Source organism: Oncorhynchus tshawytscha, unplaced genomic scaffold, assembly GCF_018296145.1.
Source record: "Oncorhynchus tshawytscha isolate Ot180627B unplaced genomic scaffold, Otsh_v2.0 Un_contig_1534_pilon_pilon, whole genome shotgun sequence".
NCBI classification, from domain to species: Eukaryota; Metazoa; Chordata; class Actinopteri; order Salmoniformes; family Salmonidae; genus Oncorhynchus; species Oncorhynchus tshawytscha.
Window position 1 is genome coordinate 61,497 of NW_024609417.1, and position 20,272 is coordinate 81,768.

Consider the following 20,272-nt stretch of genomic DNA (forward strand, 5'->3'; position numbering starts at 1 on the left):
CAGTCACACATGTTACAACTAGTCACCTGTTACAACCAGTCACACATGTTACAACTAGTCACCTGTTACAACCAGTCACACATGTTCCAACTAGTCACACATGTTACAACTAGTCACCTGTTACAACCAGTCACACCTATTACAACTAGTCACCCGTTACAACTAGTCACACATGTTCCAACTAGTCACACCTGTTACAACTAGTCACCTGTTACAACTAGTCACACATGTTACAACTAGTCAGCTGTTACAACTAGTCACCTGTTACAACTAGTCAGCTGTCACAACTAGTCACCTGTTACAACTAGTTACCTGTTACAACTAGTCACACCTGTTACAATTAGTTACACCTGTTACAACTAGTCATACCTGTTACAACTAGTCACACCTGGCACTCTCTCTCTCTCTCTTTCACTCTCTTGTTTTCACACACATATGTTATGTTCTATCCTCATGGGGACCTAAAATGTATTTCTATTCAAATCCTATTTTCCCCAACTCCTAACCCCTAACCCAAAACCCTAAACCTAACTCCTAACCCCTAACCCAAAACCCTAAACCTAACTCCTAACCCCTAACTCAAAACCCTAAACCTAACTCCGAACCCCTAACCCAAAACCCTAAACCTAACTCCTAACCCCTAACCCAAAACTCTAAACCTAACTCCTAACCCCTAACCCAAAACCCTAAACCTAACTCCTAACCCCTAACCCAAAACCCTAAACCTAACTCCTAACCCAAAACCCTAAACCTAACTCCTAACCCCTAACCCTAAACCTAACTCCTAACCCCTAACCCAAAACCCTAAACCTAACCCAAAACCCTAAACCTAACTCCTACCCCCTAACCCTAAACCTAACTCCTACCCCCTAACCCAAAACCTAACCCTAAACCCTAAACCTACCCCACTAACCCCTTACCCTAATTCTAACCCGAATCCCTAAACTTAAAATAGCCTTTGTCATCATGGGGAATCAAATCAAATCAAATGTTATTTGTCACATACACATGGTTAGCAGATGTTAATGCGAGTGTAGCGAAATGCTTGTGCTTCTAGTTCCGACAATGCAGTAATAACGAACAAGTAATCTAACTAACAATTCCAAAAAACTACTGTCTTATACACAGTGTAAGGGGATAAAGAATATGTACATAAGGATATATGAATGAGTGATGGTACAGAGCAGCATAGGCAAGATACAGTAGATGATATCGAGTACAGTATATACATATGAGATGAGTATGTAAACCAAGTGGCATAGTTAAAGTGGCTAGTGATACATGTATTACATAAGGATGCAATCGATGATATAGAGTACAGTATCAACGTATGCATATGAGATGAACAATGTAGGGTAAGTAACATTATATAAGGTAGCATTGTTTAAAGTGGCTAGTGATATATTTACATCATTTCCCATCAATTCCCATTATTAAAGTGGCTGGAGTAGAGTCAGTGTCATTGACAGTGTGTTGGCAGTAGCCACTCAATGTTAGTGGTGGCTGTTTAACAGTCTGATGGCCTTGAGATAGAAGCTGTTTTTCAGTCTCTCGGTCCCAGCTTTGATGCACCTGTACTGACCTCGCCTTCTGGATGACAGCGGGGTGAACAGGCAGTGGCTCGGGTGGTTGATGTCCTTGATGATCTTTATGGCCTTCCTGTAGCATCGGGTGGTGTAGGTGTCCTGGAGGACAGGTAGTTTGCCCCCGGTGATGCGTTGTGCAGACCTCACTACCCTCTGGAGAGCCTTACGGTTGAGGGCGGTGCAGTTGCCATACCAGGCGGTGATACAGCCCGCCAGGATGCTCTCGATTGTGCATCTGTAGAAGTTTATGAGTGCTTTTGGTGACAAGCCGAATTTCTTCAGCCACCTGAGGTTGAAGAGGCGCTGCTGCGCCTTCCTCACGATGCTGTCTGTGTGAGTGGACCAATTCAGTTTGTCTGTGATGTGTATGCCCGAGGAACTTAAAACTTGCTACCCTCTCCACTACTGTTCCATCGATGTGGATGGGGGGGTGTTCCCTCTGCTGTTTCCTGAAGTCCACAATCATCTCCTTAGTTTTGTTGACGTTGAGTGTGAGGTTATTTTCCTGACACCACACTTCGAGGGCCCTCACCTCCTCCCTGTAGACCGTCTCGTCGTTGTTGGTAATCAAGCCTACCACTGTTGTGTCGTCCGCAAACTTGATGATTGAGTTGGAGGCGTGCGTGGCCACGCAGTCGTGGGTGAACAGGGAGTACAGGAGAGGGCTCAGAACGCACCCTTGTGGGGCCCCAGTGTTGAGGATCAGCGGGGAGATGTTGTTGCCTACCCTCACCACCTGGGGGCGGCCCGTCAGGAAGTCCAGTACCCAGTTGCACAGGGCGGGGTCGAGACCCAGGGTCTCGAGCTTGATGACGAGCTTGGAGGGTACTATGGTGTTGAATGCCGAGCTGTAGTCGATGAACAGCATTCTCACATAGGTATTCCTCTTGTCCAGATGGGTTAGGGCAGTGTGCAGTGTGGTTGAGATTGCATCGTCTGTGGACCTATTTGGGCGGTAAGCAAATTGGAGTGGGTCTAGGGTGTCAGGTAGGGTGGAGGTGATATGGTCCTTGACTAGTCTCTCAAAGCACTTCATGATGACGGATGTGAGTGCTACGGGGCGGTAGTCGTTTAGCTCAGTTACCTTAGCTTTCTTGGGAACAGGAACAATGGTGGCCCTCTTGAAAGGAAGTGGGAAATCTCCCCACAAACCAAGCCGCACGCACACAGACACACGCACGCATGCACACGCTCACACACACACGCACGCACGCACACACGCATGCACGCACACGCATGCACACACACGCACGCACACACACACACCCACACACACACACACATACTTTCCATAGTTGGAGTGGTGAGGCCAGTGTATCACCTGTTCGTCTGTCATCCCCCCTCTCTCTGGTGAATGGACTTTTCCCATCACACTGACTGGTTGGCTGAGAAGTGAGAACACACATGCTGACAGACTGGCCATTCGATCTCTGACACACACACACACACACTGTCTCCTGATTACCTCATTGTGTGTGCTGGCCCGTCTTTCTTTTCCCGGTGTTAACGGTTCCGGTACATTAACGGCCAGGTGTTGTCGGTGCACACGTACACCTCCTCTCTTACATTACCCTCCATCTCTCCCCCATCCATCCTCCTCCCTCATTCTGTTCTCAGATGTGTGGTAGATTAACATGTGTGATAAGCAGGTATATTAAAGGGGCTGATACACTGTAGGGGGTTAGTTTGTGCACAGACACAGAACAGGAAGGAGCACAGAACAGGACAGGAAGGAGCACAGTACAGGACAGGAAGGAGCACACATCAGAATACAACAGCTGGTTTCACATTTTTTGTTTGTTTCATTCATTTCCTTCCCACGTGCTAAAATGTGTAAAGGACTGTCCTCCCTTCCCTCGTCATGCTTGGAGAAGTGAGTATGGAAGTATGTAGTACTGTATGTAGTGTGTAGTATGTAGTACTGTATGTAGTGTGTAGTGTGTAGTATGTAGTACTGTATGTAGTGTGTAGTATATAGTACTGTATGTAGTGTGTAGTGTGTAGTATATAGTACTGTATGTAGTGTGTAGTATGAAATGTGTAAAGGACTGTCCTCCCTTCCCTCGTCATGCTTGGAGAAGTGAGTATGGAAGTAGGTAGTACTGTATGTAGTGTGTAGTACTGTATGTAGTGTGTAGTATGTAGTACTGTATGTAGTGTGTAGTATGTAGTACTGTATGTAGTGTGTAGTGTGTAGTATATAGTACTGTATGTAGTGTGTAGTGTGTAGTATATAGTACTGTATGTAGTGTGTAGTACTGTATGTAGTGTGTAGTGTGTAGTATGTAGTACTGTATGTAGTGTGTAGTATGTAGTACTGTATGTAGTGTGTAGTGTGTAGTATATAGTACTGTATGTAGTGTGTAGTGTGTAGTATATAGTACTGTATGTAGTGTGTAGTATGAAATGTGTAAAGGACTGTCCTCCCTTCCCTCGTCATGCTTGGAGAAGTGAGTATGGAAGTATGTAGTACTGTATGTAGTGTGTAGTGTGTAGTATGTAGTACTGTATGTAGTGTGTAGTATGTAGTACTGTATGTAGTGTGTAGTCTGTAGTATGAAATGTGTAGCACAGGAGGTTGGTGGCACCATAACTGGGGAGGATGGGCTTGTGGTAATGACTGGAGCAGAACTAGTGGAATGGTATCAAATACATCAACACATGTTTGGATTCCAGTCCATTTACTCCATTCCGGTCATTATTATGAGTGTGTGTAGTATGTAGTGTGTAGTAGTATGTATTGTGTAGTATGTAGTGTGTAGTGGTATGTATTGTGTAGTATGTAGTGTGTAGTATGTAGTGTGTAGTGGTATGTATTGTGTAGTATGTAGTGTGTAGTATGTATTGTGTAGTATGTATTGTGTAGTATGTAGTGTGTAGTAGTATGTATTGTGTAGTATGTATTGTGTAGTATGTAGTGTGTAGTAGTATGTAGTATGTATTGTGTAGTATGTAGTGTGTAGTATGTATTGTGTAGTATGTAGTGTGTAGTAGTATGTAGTATGTATTGTGTAGTATGTAGTGTGTAGTATGTATTGTGTAGTATGTATTGTGTATTGTGTAGTGTGTGAGGATGTGTCATAGTTTCTAAAAAGAGACCAGTGTGTTTTGTTGAAGGAGAAAGTTGATGTGATTGTTGAAGGAGAAGGTTGATGTGATTGTCAAAGCAGAAGGTTAATGTGATTAGATTTTTAGATATAGAGCACAAACTAAATGTGTGTGTGTGTTGTGTGTGTGTGTTCCAGAGCAAAGGGGATGCGGGTGAAGTTGAGTCACCTGGCTGACAAACAGGAGTGGACACATCACAAACACAGGTAACCGGCCTGTCTGTCTGTCTGTCTGTCTGTCTGTCTGTCTGTCTGTCTGTCTGTCTGTCTGTCTGTCTGTCTGTCTGTCTGTCTGTCTGTCTGTCTGTCTGTCTGTCTGTCTGTCTGTCTGTCTGTCTGTCTGTCTGTCTGTCTGTCTGTCCACCCACCATTCTACACCAGTGAGCTACTGCAGTCTTGAGTTACGTCAGGAACTGTGGGTTGTTTAGCTGACATCAGAGCTTCTCCCTAATCTCTTTCTCTCCATAACCTCATGACTCTTCTAAAGGGTCCATGAGGACAGGACTCTTCAGGATCTGGAGTCTCTACTCAACAGCAAGAGTAAGATCTAGTCCATCTCTCTCTCTCTCTCTCTCTCTTCTTTGTCCCCCTCTCTCTTCTATCGCTCTTCTCTTTTCCTCTCTTCTATCTCTCTTCCCTTTCTCTCCCGCTCTCATCTCTTTGTCACTCTTTCTTCTATCTCCCTCTCCCCTCTCTCTCTTCTCTCTCCCTCCCTATCTCTTATTCGCTTTCTCCCTCTTCTCTCTCCCCCTCTCTCTGCCTCTTCTCCCTTTCTCTCCCTCCTTCTCTTCTCTCTCTCTAATTACACTGATACGTTTCCGTGGCAATGTATAGTTTGACTTGTTGAAATGCCCCCCCTCCTCCTAGTTGGCCAGAAAGCTTTCCTCTGGTTCCTGCAGTCTGAGTTCAGTGAGGAGAACCTGCAGTTCTGGTTGGCCTGTGAGGAGTACAGGGTTACCCCCCCATGGCAGCAGGGGGCCAAGGCCCAGTCTATGTATTGCCAGTACATCAACCCTGGTTCACCACAGGAGGTAGGTGGAGTGTTGTGTAGATGCTGTCTAAATGTTGTATATACATTTTACAGACGTTGTATAAATGTTGTGTGAATGTTGTAGAAGTAAGTAAGCCTTGTCTGAGCCAGAACAGTCCAGAGGGGCGAGAGCCCCCCATTTCTCATATTTCTGTAGCATAAGGAAGCTCGATGTAAAGTACACCCCCTGGACAGGATGCTAGTGAACGTTGTACAGGCGTTGTCTGAACATTGTGTGTGTTGTTGCCAGGTGAACCTGGATGCTGAGACCAGGGAGGCTCTACTGCGAGTGATGGAGGAGCCTGCAGGCGACACATTCCACGAGGCCCAACAACACGTCTACCACCTGATGGCCAAAGACTCTTATCCTCGCTTCCTGCGCTCCCCACACTGCCTGGAGGCCCTTAGGGTTCCTTAGATATTCCACACCGCCACCTGCTGCCCCGGAGGACCACACAACAACATAATAACAAGCTGTGTTTTATAACTACATTAGAATTTATATAATTTATATTTATTCTCAAGTCTTAGTAGACACTCATATGTGAGTTGTAAGATGTTTGTGTTTATCATAAATATGGTATAACTATGGTATATGTCCATGTAGTTCTTAATCAAGTGTTTTGACAGGAACTGAGATCCTGAGTATTCTAGTCAAATCAAATTGGTCCATACACATATTTATCAGATGTTATTGGTCCATACACATATTTATCAGATGTTATTGGTCCATATTTAACAGATGTTATTGGTCCATATGTAACAGATGTTATTGGTCCATATTTAACAGATGTTATTGGTCCATATTTAACAGATGTTATTGGTCCATATTTAACAGATGTTATTGGTCACATATTTAACAGATGTTATTGGTCCATATTTATTTATCAGATGTTGTTGGTCCATATTTTATCATGGTCCATATTTAACAGATGTTTATTGGTCCATATTTAACAGATGTTATTGGTCCATATTTAACAGATGTTATTGGTCCATATTTAACAGATGTTATTGGTCCATATTTAACAGATGTTATTGGTCCATATTTAACAGATGTTATTGGTCCATATTTAACAGATGTTATTGGTCCATATTTATCAGATGTTATTGGTCACATACACATATTTATCAGATGTTATTGGTCCATACACATATTTATCAGATGTTATTGGTCCATACACATATTTATCAGATGTTATTGGTCCATACACATATTTATCAGATGTTATTGGTCACATACACATATTTATCAGATGTTATTGGTCACATACACATATTTATCAGATGTTATTGGTCACATACACATATTTATCAGATGTTATTGGTCACATACACATATTTATCAGATGTTATTGGTCCATATTTATCAGATGTTATTGGTCCATATTTATCAGATGTTATTGGTCCATATTTATCAGATGTTATTGGTCCATATTTAGCAGATGTTATTGGTCCATACACATATTTATCAGATGTTATTGGTCACATACACATATTTATCAGATGTTATTGGTCACATACACATATTTATCAGATGTTGTTGGTCCATACACATATTTAACAGATGTTATTGGTCCATACACATATTTATCAGATGTTATTGGTCCATACACATATTTATCAGATGTTATTGGTCCATACACATATTTAACAGATGTTATTGGTCACATACACATATTTATCAGATGTTATTGGTCACATACACATATTTATCAGATGTTATTGGTCACATAGACATATTTATCAGATGTTGTTGGTCCATATTTAACAGATGTTATTGGTCCATATTTAACAGATGTTATTGGTCCATATTTAACAGATGTTATTGGTCCATATTTAACAGATGTTATTGGTCCATATGTAACAGATGTTATTGGTCCATATTTAACAGATGTTATTGGTCCATATTTATCAGATGTTATTGGTCCATATTTAACAGATGTTATTGGTCCATATTTAACAGATGTTATTGGTCACATACACATATTTATCAGATGTTATTGGTCCATATTTATCAGATGTTATTGGTCCATACACATATTTATCAGATGTTATTGGTCCATATTTATCAGATGTTATTGGTCCATACACATATTTATCAGATGTTATTGGTCCATACACATATTTAACAGATGTTATTGGTCACATACACATATTTATCAGATGTTATTGGTCACATACACATATTTATCAGATGTTATTGGTCACATAGACATATTTATCAGATGTTATTGGTCCATATTTATCAGATGTTATTGGTCCATATTTAACAGATGTTATTGGTCCATACACATATTTATCAGATGTTATTGGTCCATACACATAACAGATGTTATTGGTCCATATTTAACAGATGTTATTGGTCCATATTTATCAGATGTTATTGGTCACATACACATATTTAACAGATGTTATTGGTCCATATTTATCAGATGTTATTGGTCACATACACATATTTAACAGATGTTATTGGTCCATATTTATCAGATGTTATTGGTCACATACACATATTTATCAGATGTTATTGGTCCATATTTATCAGATGTTATTGGTCACATCACATATTTATCAGATGTTATTGGTCCATATTTACAGATGTTATTGGTCCATATTTCACAGATGTTATTGGTCCATATTTACAGATGTTATTGGTCCATATTTAACAGATGTTATTGGTATACACATATTTAACAGATGTTATTGGTCCATATTTACAGATGTTATTGGTCACATACACATATTTAACAGATGTTATTGGTCCATATTTATCAGATGTTATTGGTCACATACACATATTTACAGATGTTATTGGTCCATATTTATCAGATGTTATTGGTCCCCATATTTACAGATGTTATTGTCCATATTTGTATTGTCAGATGTTATTGGTCCATTTACATGTATGTCCATATTTATCAGTTATTGTCCATATTTATGTACAGATGTTATTGGTCACATACACATATTTATCAGGATGTTACATGTCACATACACATATTTATCAGATGTTATTGGTCACCACATATTTACATGTTATGTGGTCACCACATATTTACATGTTATTGTCCAGGATTACACATATTTATCAGATTACATTGGTCCATATTTACAGATGTTATTGGTCCATATTTACAGATGTTATGTGTCCAGGATTACATGTTATGTGTCACCAGGATTTACATGTATGTGTCCATATTTACATGTTATGTGTCCCACATATTTACACAGATGTTATTGTCCATATTTACAGATGTTATTGTCCATATTTCATGTTATTGTCCAGGATTACACATATGTAACAGATGTTACATTGGTCCATATTTATCAGATGTTATTGGTCATGTAGAAACCTATTTATTTATGTTATTGGTCCATATTTAACAGATGTTATGTCCATATTTAACAGATGTTATTGGTCCATATTTAACAGATGTTGTTTTGGTCCATATTTAAGGAGATGTTATTGTCCATACACATATTTAACTAGATGTTATTGGTCCATATTGGTCAGATGTTATTGCTGTCATGTCCCATAACATATTTAGAAATGTCTACTTTATGTTTGGTGAGATGTTATTGGAACATGTCCCATATTTCAGAAACCTGTTACTTTATGTTTGGTGATGTTATTGGTCACATGTCCCATATTTTCAGAAATGTTATTTCCATGTTCTGGTGAGGTTGGGGTGAACATGTCCCATATTTTCAGAAACCTGTCTACTTTATGTTCTGGTGAGGTTGGGGATGAACATGTCCATAATTTCAGAAACCTGTCATACTTTATGTTCTGGTGAGGTTATTGAACATGTCCATAATTTTCAGAAACCTGTCCACTTTATGTTCTGATGTGAGGTTGGCTGAACATATTTCCCAGATGTTATTGAAACCTACACATATTTCAGATGTTATTGGTCCATACACATATTTAAAGATGTTATTGGTCCATATTTAACAGATGTTATTGGTCCATACACATATTTATCAGATGTTATTTGTCCATACACATATTTAACAGATGTTATTGGTCCATACACATATTTATCAGATGTTATTGTCCATATTTCAGAAACCTGTCTACTTTATGTTCTGGTGAGGTTAGGGCTGAACATGTCCCATAACTTTCAGAAACCTGTCTACTTTATGTTCTGGTGAGGTTGGGGCTGTCCATGTCCCATAACTTTCAGAAACCTGTCGACTTTATGTTCTGGTGAGGTTGGGGCTGTCCATGTCCCATAACTTTCAGAAACCTGTCTACTTTATGTTCTGGTGAGGTTAGGGCTGAACATGTCCCATAACTTTCAGAAACCTGTCTACTTTATGTTCTGGTGAGGTTGGGGCTGTCCATGTCTTATAGATGCTCTTCAGGGAGTTAACCTGTACTTTATGTTCTGTATGGTTAGGATTAACATGTGCCCAGGATTACATGTATGTGTCCATGTCCCATAACTTTCAGAAACCTGGCCCAGGATTACATGACTTTATGTTCTGGTGAGGTTAGGGCTGAACATGCCCAGGATTACATGAAATGTGCTTTATGTTCATGTATGTGCCCTGATTACATGTATGTGCCCAGGATTACATGTATGTGCCCAGGATTAGGGCATGTCCATGTCCCATAACTTTCAGAAACCCTGGTTGGAAGATTCCCTGTCATCTGAATGGAGCTCCTCTGCTGTTCTCTATCTGTCCAATAAAACCAGCAAAAAAACAGTTGAAAAAGCAAGGCGTTACCTGATCATGTGCTTGACTGAGGTAAATACACACCTGGTGGAATTTCACACTGAGAGCAAAGCATCATGGGAGTGTAAACTTAGTGTGGGAAGAGGAGAAAGATAGACCTGCACTAAACAGCAGCTCTGAGGTAAAGAGGAAAGTGTATGAACACAAAACACCTGACGCGCCCACACACAGGTCTGGATAGGTCTACACAGGTCTGGATAGGTCTACACAGGTCTGGATAGGTCTACACAGGTCTGGATAGGTCTACAAAGGTCTGGATAGGTCTACACAGGTCTGGATAGGTCTACACAGGTCTGGATAGGTCTACACAGGTCTGGATAGGTCTACACAGGTCTGGATAGGTCTACACAGGTCTGGATAGGTCTATACAGGTCTGGATAGGTCTACACAGGTCTGGATAGGTCTATACAGGTCTGGATAGGTCTAAACAGGTCTGGATAGGTCTACACAGGTCTGGATAGGTCTACACAGGTCTGGATAGGTCTAAACAGGTCTGGATAGGTCTACACAGGTCTGGATAGGTCTACACAGGTCTGGATAGGTCTACAAAGGTCTGGATAGGTCTATACAGGTCTGGCTAGGTCTACACAGGTCTGGATAGGTCTACACACGCCCATACACAGGTCTGGCTAGGTCTACACAGGTCTGGATAGGACTACACAGGTCTGGCTAGGTCTACACAGGTCTGGATTGGACTACACACGCCCATACACAGGTCTGGATATGACTACACACACCCATACACAGGTCTGGCTAGGTCTACACAGGTCTGGATAGGTCTACACAGGTCTGGATAGGTCTACACAGGCCCATACAAGACAAAATAACTCTGTTGCGTTACAAAATGTCCACAGTTTTTTATTCACGTCCTTTGCATTGGGATACAGTATATGGGAGAAACGTGTGTCTCAGTTCTGAAGACTGACACAACTAAATTGTGTCAGTCACAACAGTTCTGAATCACACAACTAAATACGCGATGGCCCCTTCAACACACACGACAGAGACCGTTGACTATCAAGGGTGTATCTCAATATTCCTCTGTTGGCATCCTCACGTTCCTCGTCTCCTTTCCTTGTCTCCGAGGCGATAGCAAGCAGCCAAGTCTACCAGAAAAACTCACCAAACTGGACTACTACAGCACCATCTATTGGAGACGTGGATATTACACTCCTCAGCTGTGACGTCAGTCCATACAGCCTCGCAGCAGTGCCAAACACATTGTATTCGTTCCAAATGTCACCCTACTCACTATACAGTGCACTACTTTAGACAGAGCCCTATGGGCCCCTGTTCAAAAAGTATAACACTATATAGGGAATAGGGTGCCATCTGGGAGACATATTTAACATCTATCTAGCACAGCGAAAGCAGTCAGAGCAGACAGACAGAATAACAGTGTTTATTTGGAGGTGCTGGGTGCAGGGTGGTTGGGATGGTTGTTTCCTTTAGAGGGGGTTGGTTTCACCTCCGCCCCCTTCACAATACTCAGTCTCTTGTGGAGTTTCGTACTGGCTCGGTGAGTCACCTCTTCCTCTATCTTGTTCCTGATCGCCACCTCCAGGCCCTAGGGGGGGGAACAGCAGGGGACATGGGATTAGGGAGCAGCCACACAGATTCATTCATATACGACTTACATCATCGCCTAACGAAAAGCATTCCTCACCTCAGGACATTTCATTGGAGGACAATCCAGGACATGTCTACATACATACATACATACATACATCTGCATTGATCTGCGTTTTTGTCCGTCAGAGTACAACTCGTCCCTACTTTTTCGGATGAGTTGCAAGTGTTATAAGATGGACAATTTCTGGGTCCTGTCTGGGTCCAGGTTCTCTGAGAGGATACCATCTCTAGACAGTGCTGACTGTATCCCAGTGCATGTTGCCTCAGATGTTATGTCCCACAGAGACAGGCCGTAGTGGATTCTCCTCAGATGGTATGTCCCACAGACAGACAGGCCGTAGTGGATTCTCCTCAGATGGTATGTCCCACAGACAGACAGGCCGTAGTGGATTCTCCTCAGATGGTATGTCCCACAGACAGACAGGCCGTAGTGGATTCTCCTCAGATGGTATGTCCCACAGACAGACAGACCGTAGTGGATTCTCCTCAGATGGTATGTCCCACAGACAGACAGACCGTAGTGGATTCTCCTCAGATGGTATGTCCCACAGACAGACAGACAGACAGAGTATGTCCCACAGACAGACCGTAGTGGATTCTCCTCAGATGGTATGTCCCACAGACAGACAGACCGTAGTGGATTCTCCTCAGATGGTATGTCCCACAGACAGACAGACCGTAGTGGATTCTCCTCAGATGGTATGTCCCACAGACAGACAGACCGTAGTGGATTCTCCTCAGACGGTATGTCCCACAGACAGACAGACCGTAGTGGATTCTCCTCAGATGGTATGTCCCACAGACAGACAGACCGTAGTGGATTCTCTAACCTTCCCCAAAGTGTCACTTCCCATCATGGAGTTTACTTTAAAAGCATAGAGTTGGATTCTCCTCAGATGGTGGTTGACAGAGGGTGGATTCTCCAGATGGTATGTCCACAGACAGACAGAGAAGTGGTGCAGATTCAGAATGGGGGACAGACAGCCAGCTGGAAGATGGTGTCCCTAAACCCAGGAGAGTGGCTCAGATGGAATGTCCCACAGGGAAACTAGTGGACCACCTCCATTTCACCAGTGGTTGGAGGGCGTTTTTTAATGATCTCAGAAGCACCAACCTCACGAGAACACCATGGGAAACTAACCACCTCCATTTCACCCTTTTTTTAATGATCTTTAAGCACCAACCTCACAAAAACTAAAATCATAATTAATCATCTTCATTATCAAAAGGCATCAGGTAGAAGTAAATTAATCCACAAACATCTTAAATGATTGTTTTACGTTTGAGTTTGATGATACAACCTTGAAGCCTATTCAAAACCAGTATGGGACTGGATCTTGGTGGGAGTCGGGTGAAATGAGCGGCCACGTCCCCGTAGTATACAAGTGGCAGTCCCCAGCCTGTATACAAGTGGTAGTCCCCAGCCTGTATACAAGTGGTAGTCCCCAGCCTGTATACAAGTGGTAGTCCCCAGCCTGTATACAAGTGGTAGTCCCCAGCCTGTATACAAGTGGTAGTCCCCAGCCTGTATACAAGTGGCAGCCCCCAGCCTGTATACAAGTGGCAGTCCCCAGCCTGTATACAAGTGGTAGTCCCCAGCCTGTATACAAGTGGTAGTCCCCAGCCTGTATACAAGTGGTAGTCCCCAGCCTGTATACAAGTGGTAGTCCCCAGCCTGTATACAAGTGGTAGTCCCCAGCCTGTATACAAGTGGCAGTCCCCAGCCTGTATACAAGCGGTAGTCCCCAGCCTGTATACAAGCGGTAGTCCCCAGCCTGTATACAAGCGGTAGTCCCCAGCCTGTATACAAGCGGTAGTCCCCAGCCTGTATACAAGTGGCAGTCCCCAGCCTGTATACAAGTGGTAGTCCCCAGCCTGTATACAAGTGGCAGTCCCCAGCCTGTATACAAGTGGTAGTCCCCAGCCTGTATACAAGCGGTAGTCCCCAGCCTGTATACAAGCGGTAGTCCCCAGCCTGTATACAAGCGGTAGTCCCCAGCCTGTATACAAGTGGTAGTCCCCAGCCTGTATACAAGCGGTAGTCCCCAGCCTGTATACAAGTGGTAGCCCCCAGCCTGTATACAAGTGGTAGTCCCCAGCCTGAACAGGTAGATTTTAAACCCCCCTTATTCCGGTAGTCCCCAGCCTAGCTGCTGTCCATAGCTGCTAGTCCCAGCCTGTATACAAGCGGTAGTCCCCAGCCTGTCCTATAGCTGCTAGCCCCAGCCTGTATAGCTGCTGCCCTATAGCTGCTGCCCTATAGCCTGCCCTATAGCTGCTGCCCTATAGCTGCTGCCTGCTGCTGCCCTATAGCTGCTGCCTTATAGTGCCCTATAGCTGCTGCCCTATAGCTGCTGCCCTATAGCTGCTGCCCTATAGCTGCTGTCCTATAGCTGCTGTCCTATAGCTGCTGTCCTATAGCTGTCCTATAGCTGCCCTATAGCTGCTGTCTTATAGCTGCTGTCCCTATAGCTGCTGTCCTATAGCTGCTGTCCCTTATAGCTGCTGTCTTATAGCTGCTAGTGCCTTATAGCTGCTGTCCTATAGCTGCTGTCTTATAGCTGCTGCCCCAGCCTAGCTGTCCTATAGCTGCTGTCTTATAGCTGCCCTATAGCTGCTGTCCTATAGCTGCTGCCCTATAGCTGCTGTCTTATAGCTGCTGTCTTATAGCTGCTGTCTTATAGCTGCTGTCCTGTAGCTGCTGTCCTGTAGCTGCTGTCTTATAGCTGCTGTCCTATAGCTGCTGTCCTATAGCTGCTGCCCTATAGCTGCTGTCTTATAGCTGCTGTCTTATAGCTGCTGTCTTATAGCTGCTGTCCTATAGCTGCTGTCCTATAGCTGCTGTCCTATAGCTGCTGTCTTATAGCTGCTGTCTTATAGCTGCTGTCCTATAGCTGCTGTCCTGTAGCTGCTGTCCTGTAGCTGCTGTCCTGTAGCTGCTGTCCTGTCCTATAGCTGCTGTCCTATAGCTGCTGTCCTATAGCTGCTGCCCTATAGCTGCTGTCTTATAGCTGCTGTCTTATAGCTGCTGTCCTATAGCTGCTGTCCTATAGCTGCTGTCCTATAGCTGCTGTCCTATAGCTGCTGTCCTGTAGCTGCTGTCTTACCTTCTTCAACTGCTGTTGCTGTACCACTTTAACTTTCTTCGGTGCGATCGACCTCCCTGTGAAACAGCAGCAACAAGTGAGGGGTGAGATTTGTAACCAACAATAAAACCTCAGTGTAGATATTTATTGCCCCCTTTACAAAAAACACACCGTGGTTAAAGGGGCCAACAATAACAAAGCCAACACCCCGCCTCCGTTTCGGTAAATCGTTGAGGGATGGTTCTGATGGGTTGAACTATGCTCATCATGAGGCATTTATAAAAGTTCTATTCTTCGAGAATCAATGGCAATAACCTTACATTAAAAGTGAAGCAATGTATGTAGCAATTGCAGATTGTACCCTTAAACCAAACAGATTCGTAACAAGTACTGTAGAAGTTAAGCTACGTTTCCATTTGGAGCAGCCCATAAGGGAATCAAGGTTAGCTAGCTGGCAGGGGACTGGAAGGACAGGCACTGTGTAATCGCTGTGTGACTGATAATGCCATTACAAATCTCCCTATAAATAGCTAAGCTGCCCTACAGTTCTCCTTCACGAGTTGTCAGCAGGGCCAGTAAGTAGGCCTAAACATCGGGACAACTTTCGAATGTGTCTTGTTGTGCACATGCAATGGTACGCGATGCAATTCACATGATTGTGCTATGATGAGTTCCATTTGAGGGGGCGCCCGCACCCTTGATAGTCCAGTTCCCACGCAGTTTTTCCAATAGAAACTGTCTCCTCACTGAACCGTGTTTGAGCCAGCATGTCCGCCGCAACACGTCGCAAATACTTTTTGAGTATATATACGGAGTCCAGGCGAAATCGCTAGAATATACAAGACATCAACCATCTCACTCTGTACGTACCTCCTTTTCTGGGACCTTTGTTTTTTTGAGGTTTCTTGGCTCCACCGGGCTGCGCTTTGAACTTCTGTTTACCTTGCGCCATCTTGCCTCCGAGCTGTTTTCGCCGTATTGTTCCAGACCGGATGTAGATGGGCGTTACAACATGGCATTCTGGGATACTGGAGTACTGAGGTGTGGAAAATACGAAAATAAAGTCTCTGGAAGATTTTTTGAACTGAATCAATAAAAGTTAGATACATTACTTATTTAACATGCACCTTGACATGAGATGAATGTATAAATTAGATAGGCGATCATTGTATGTACTAAGAAATGTCCCACGACCTAAAAGATACAACGCAGACAGCTGTAATGTTTTTGTTCACTCTTTATTGTATTGTCGTGAAAGAGAAATCTCTTCTGAATTCAGGTATGCAGTTTACAGCATTATATTCATATTAAAAAAACATCAATTTTTGAACTATTTCCACATGATACAAAACTAAACCCCAGATATGAATATAAACAATAACATAACTACACGTAGAAAGAGGCCTTCTAATCGACTACACCCCCACCCGCACTAATATCACCAGCCATGCTTCCTATTGGCTTATTCACAAACCCCCGGTCATCAGGACATTCTCCCGTTGGTTGAAATCTCAGAGGGAGTAGAAGTGATGATAGCGTTGCATTTGGCACTTAATTTGGCATCTTCTTCCTCTCCTCTCTTAGGTCATGTCCCGAAGTATCCACCCTTGCATACTACTTAGTATGAAGCAATTCAGCCCGTGCATACTTGCTAGTGTGGTTATTGGGGACGGAGAATAAGAGGAGGGACAGATGGTTTCCTATAAGTACACTGGGGATTTACTGCCTCTTAAGAAACCCTCAGTACAGAGAGTAGGAGATATTTTACACTATTCAATATGGTGCCCTCTGTCTAGATCTAGTATGCGTCCAAAATGTCACCCTATTCCCTATATAGTGCACTACTTTTGACCAGAACCCTATAGGGCCCAGGTTAAAAATAGTGCACTACAAAGAAATAGGGTGCCATTTGGGACACATACCAGAGCCTGCTAAATAAACAGAACCTTTGGGTGACTGACTGGCAGATAATTCCAATTAAACACAGTCTATCCTGACATTTTATCAGTGAGTGTGTGTGTGTGTGTGTGTGAGATAGCGTGTGTGTGGTCGAGGAGGCCTCTCAGTGTAGTCTAATTAACAACAGCTTTATCACTAAGAATCACCATAATAAAACAACTGATCACAGCCAAACAAGAATAGCCTGGTTACCAGTCTGTTCGTGCCATCCTTCCACTCTTTGTCAATGCCAAACAATGCCCCGGACTACAAGGGGTGAAATGTTAACACAGAACAGCATCTGGTTTCCAGGCAACAACGACAACAACAAAGTCTTCATGATAAGCGACAAACGGATTCTCGTACCTTTTTAAAAAGTTTTCAACGTAATGATCTACGGATGGCGACAAAGTTGCTACATTGTTCTCGACCGTTAAAACTCTCCCCTCTGATTTCTTCCAGTTCAGTTTCTCAAAATAAAAGACAAAGAAAGGAACCCCAAAAACACAACAGTGGTGTTTGATTCTAGACCCTTATGTGATTTGACAGCCAACAGCATCGCTGTGAGAGGAAGGGAGAGAGAGAGGGGTAAGTTTGACAGGGAGAGGTTGGGGATGGAGGGGTCTCTGTTCTACTGCGATTCTAGAATATGGAACAGTTATGACACTACGGATTCTAGAATTCAAAATAATGTATGATTTTTTTGACAGGAAAGTTCCAGATAAGAATGCCTGGTGTGGACCAGAAATGGTCCAATGGGCGAGGAGGTGTGGTGTTTAGAGATCAGAGGTTTCTGAATGAGGGATGATGGAGTAGTAGAGGAGTGGATTTGGGGATGTATTTCACCTTTAACCTTTCAGACTTGCCTGACAACTCAAACTACTGTACATTTTCCCCCTGCTCTATGTTGGCAGAATACTTCAGTCAGACGGCCATCGTTGAAGTCGTTTGTGGTGGCGACAAAATGAGGGGTGTTGTAAAAAAACAAAGTCATCAGCGATTGGATCATCTCTAACCAATCAGAGTATCAAAGCCAATGACGAATTTTCAAAACGCCGCCTTTCTGACTCTGGCCCAACCCATCGGTTTGTGGGACCAATCAGAATGGTTAGAATATGTTTGCGTTCTAGATATCGTCAGGTGGGGGGGGGGTACTCAAATCCAGTCTCATTGCAGAGAAGAAACTAACGTCCATGGGCGTGGCCTAGCGTTTCACTAGAGCAAGGAGTTTGGGTAGCCAGGCAACTTTCGGACCTCCACCTTGCATTTTTAGGGGGGAGGGGGGGTTGAAGGGCTACATTCCTCCCTGTTAGCCTGCTGTCCTGGGACCTGTCCCAAATTACAACCTATTATTCCCTCTATTGTGCTCTACTTACGACCAAAGCTCAGGTCAAAAGTAGCGCACCATGTAGGTAATAGGATGCCATTCGCGATGCCTGCCTGTCCTGTCCTGTCCTGTCCTGTCCTGTCCTGTCCTGTCCTGTGTGTGGGCGGTGGTGCAAGGCATTGAGCAGTGCACCATGTAGGTAATAGGATGCCATTCGCGATGCCTGCCTGCCCTGTCCTGTCCTGTCCTGTCCTGTCCTGTCCTGTGTGTGGGCGGTGGTGCAAGGCATTGAGCAGTGCACCATGTAGGTAATAGGATGCCATTCGCGATGCCTGCCTGCCTGTCCTGTGTGTGGGCGGTGGTGCTGGTGGTGCAAGGCATTGAGCAGTGCAGGGCCCCTGTGACATTCAGTACATCATAGAAATACAATCTTTAGAACAAACATCAACATTCCGTTCAATTGTTGTTTAAAGCCGAGAGTTCCATCTCTGCCAAGAGAAAAAAGGGTTTATTTTGCTTGACTTGTTGTCCAGGCCTAATAACATGGAGATTGGTGTTGAGTGTATATATAGTGTTTGTGTGTATTCTGTGTAGTTTGATATGGTACACAGTAGGGCGGTGGTTTTTACACCTCTCCTCAGGGACCCAGGTCCACAGCCAGCTCACCTGATCCAACTAATCATCAAGCCCTCGACCAGGTGAATCAGGCGACCTAGTTCAGGGCTACAACAGAATTGTGAAACGTCTGAGGAGAGGTTTGATAACCCTGGGGGTAGGGGATACGGTACAGATTGGACCAGCGAGGTACAGACATTATGTGAGGTATAGGGAGGTAGCCACAAGTTATACACATCAGCTGACTAAAGAGGTTTGCTCTAGATAATATCAACTGGCTTTGTTTTGGTTTGAATAGTTCTAATTTCAGTTGCTTTGGTAATGATTGTGTCTCATATGATCCCCTATTCCCTATATAGTGCACTACTTTTGGCACAGAGCCCTGTTCCCTATATAGTACACTACTTTTGGCACAGAGCCCTATTCCCTATATAGTGCACTACTTTTGGCACAGAGCCCTGTTCCCTATATAGTACACTACTTTTGGCACAGAGCCCTATTCCCTATATAGTGCACTACTTTTGGCACAGAGCCCTGTTCCCTATATAGTACACTACTTTTGGCACAGAGCCCTATTCCCTATATAGTGCACTACTTTTGGCACAGAGCCCTATTCCCTATATAGTGCAGTACTTTTGGCACAGAGTCCTGTTCCCTATATATGCACTACTTTTGGCACAGAGCCCTGTTCCCTATATAGTGCACTACTTTTGGCACAGAGCCCTGTTCCATATATAGTGCACTAATTTTGGCACAGAGCCATGTTCCCTATATAGTGCACTACTTTTGGCCAGAGCCCTGTTCCCTATATAGTGCACTACTTTTGGCACAGAGCCCTGTTCCATATATAGTGCACTAATTTTGGCACAGAGCCATGTTCCCTATATAGTGCACTACTTTTGGCTAGAGCCCTGTTCCCTATATAGTGCACTACTTTTGGCACAGAGCCATGTTCCCTATATAGTGCACTACTTTAGACCAGAGCCCTGTTCCCTATATAGTGCACTACTTTTGGCTAGAGGCTATGGGCTGTAGTCAAATAGTGCACTATAAAGGGAATAAGGTGCTATTTGAGACTCACAAATGTATTTTCAGCAATCAAGTGTCATCATGGGCTATCAATTTTCTTAAACTCACATTTCTATAAAACACTTTTCCAGAGAAAACTACATGTGAATATATAATATTGTGATTGGGTATAACTGTTTTCA

At 43.4% G+C, this 20,272-nt stretch overlaps 2 protein-coding genes across 4 annotated transcripts; one reads left to right on the forward strand and one right to left on the reverse strand.

Annotated features, from left to right (window-relative positions):
- Positions 1 to 3,216: 3,216 nt before the first annotated feature.
- si:ch211-196h16.12 (regulator of G-protein signaling 4) lies at positions 3,217 to 6,317 on the forward strand. Of its 3 annotated transcripts, none has more exons than XM_042315221.1 (5): positions 3,217 to 3,459; positions 4,832 to 4,900; positions 5,181 to 5,233; positions 5,561 to 5,724; positions 5,974 to 6,317. In XM_042315221.1, the coding sequence occupies exons 1-5, from the start codon at positions 3,416 to 3,418 to the stop codon at positions 6,139 to 6,141; spliced, it is 498 nt and encodes a 165-aa protein (XP_042171155.1). In that variant the 5' UTR covers positions 3,217 to 3,415; the 3' UTR covers positions 6,142 to 6,317. The 3 variants fall into 3 exon arrangements, with proteins under 3 accessions (XP_042171155.1, XP_042171154.1, XP_042171156.1); XM_042315220.1 differs by lacking the exon at positions 3,217 to 3,459 and adding an exon at positions 3,938 to 4,036; XM_042315222.1 differs by lacking the exon at positions 3,217 to 3,459 and adding an exon at positions 4,030 to 4,048.
- A 4,988-nt stretch (positions 6,318 to 11,305) lies between these two features.
- cunh19orf53 (chromosome unknown C19orf53 homolog) lies at positions 11,306 to 16,199 on the reverse strand. Its single transcript, XM_024383037.2, has 3 exons — positions 16,052 to 16,199; positions 15,203 to 15,258; positions 11,306 to 12,030 (listed from the first exon to the last, which is right to left on the reverse strand). The coding sequence occupies exons 1-3, from the start codon at positions 16,131 to 16,133 to the stop codon at positions 11,866 to 11,868; spliced, it is 303 nt and encodes a 100-aa protein (XP_024238805.1). The 5' UTR covers positions 16,134 to 16,199; the 3' UTR covers positions 11,306 to 11,865.
- Between the last annotated feature and the right edge of the window lie 4,073 nt (positions 16,200 to 20,272).

Coding starts and splice junctions, on each gene's coding strand:
- si:ch211-196h16.12 (XM_042315221.1), top strand. CDS start 3,416: ATGTGTAAAGGACTGTCCTCCCTTCCCTCGTCATGCTTGGAGAA. Junction 3,460..4,831: donor CCCTCGTCATGCTTGGAGAA/GTGAGTATGGAA, acceptor TGTGTGTTCCAG/AGCAAAGGGGATGCGGGTGA. Junction 5,725..5,973: donor ACCCTGGTTCACCACAGGAG/GTAGGTGGAGTG, acceptor TGTTGTTGCCAG/GTGAACCTGGATGCTGAGAC.
- cunh19orf53 (XM_024383037.2), bottom strand. CDS start 16,133: ATGGCGCAAGGTAAACAGAAGTTCAAAGCGCAGCCCGGTGGAGCCAAG. Junction 15,259..16,051: donor CAAAGGTCCCAGAAAAGGAG/GTACGTACAGAG, acceptor GCTGTTTCACAG/GGAGGTCGATCGCACCGAAG. Junction 12,031..15,202: donor AGCAACAGCAGTTGAAGAAG/GTAAGACAGCAG, acceptor TCCCCCCCCTAG/GGCCTGGAGGTGGCGATCAG.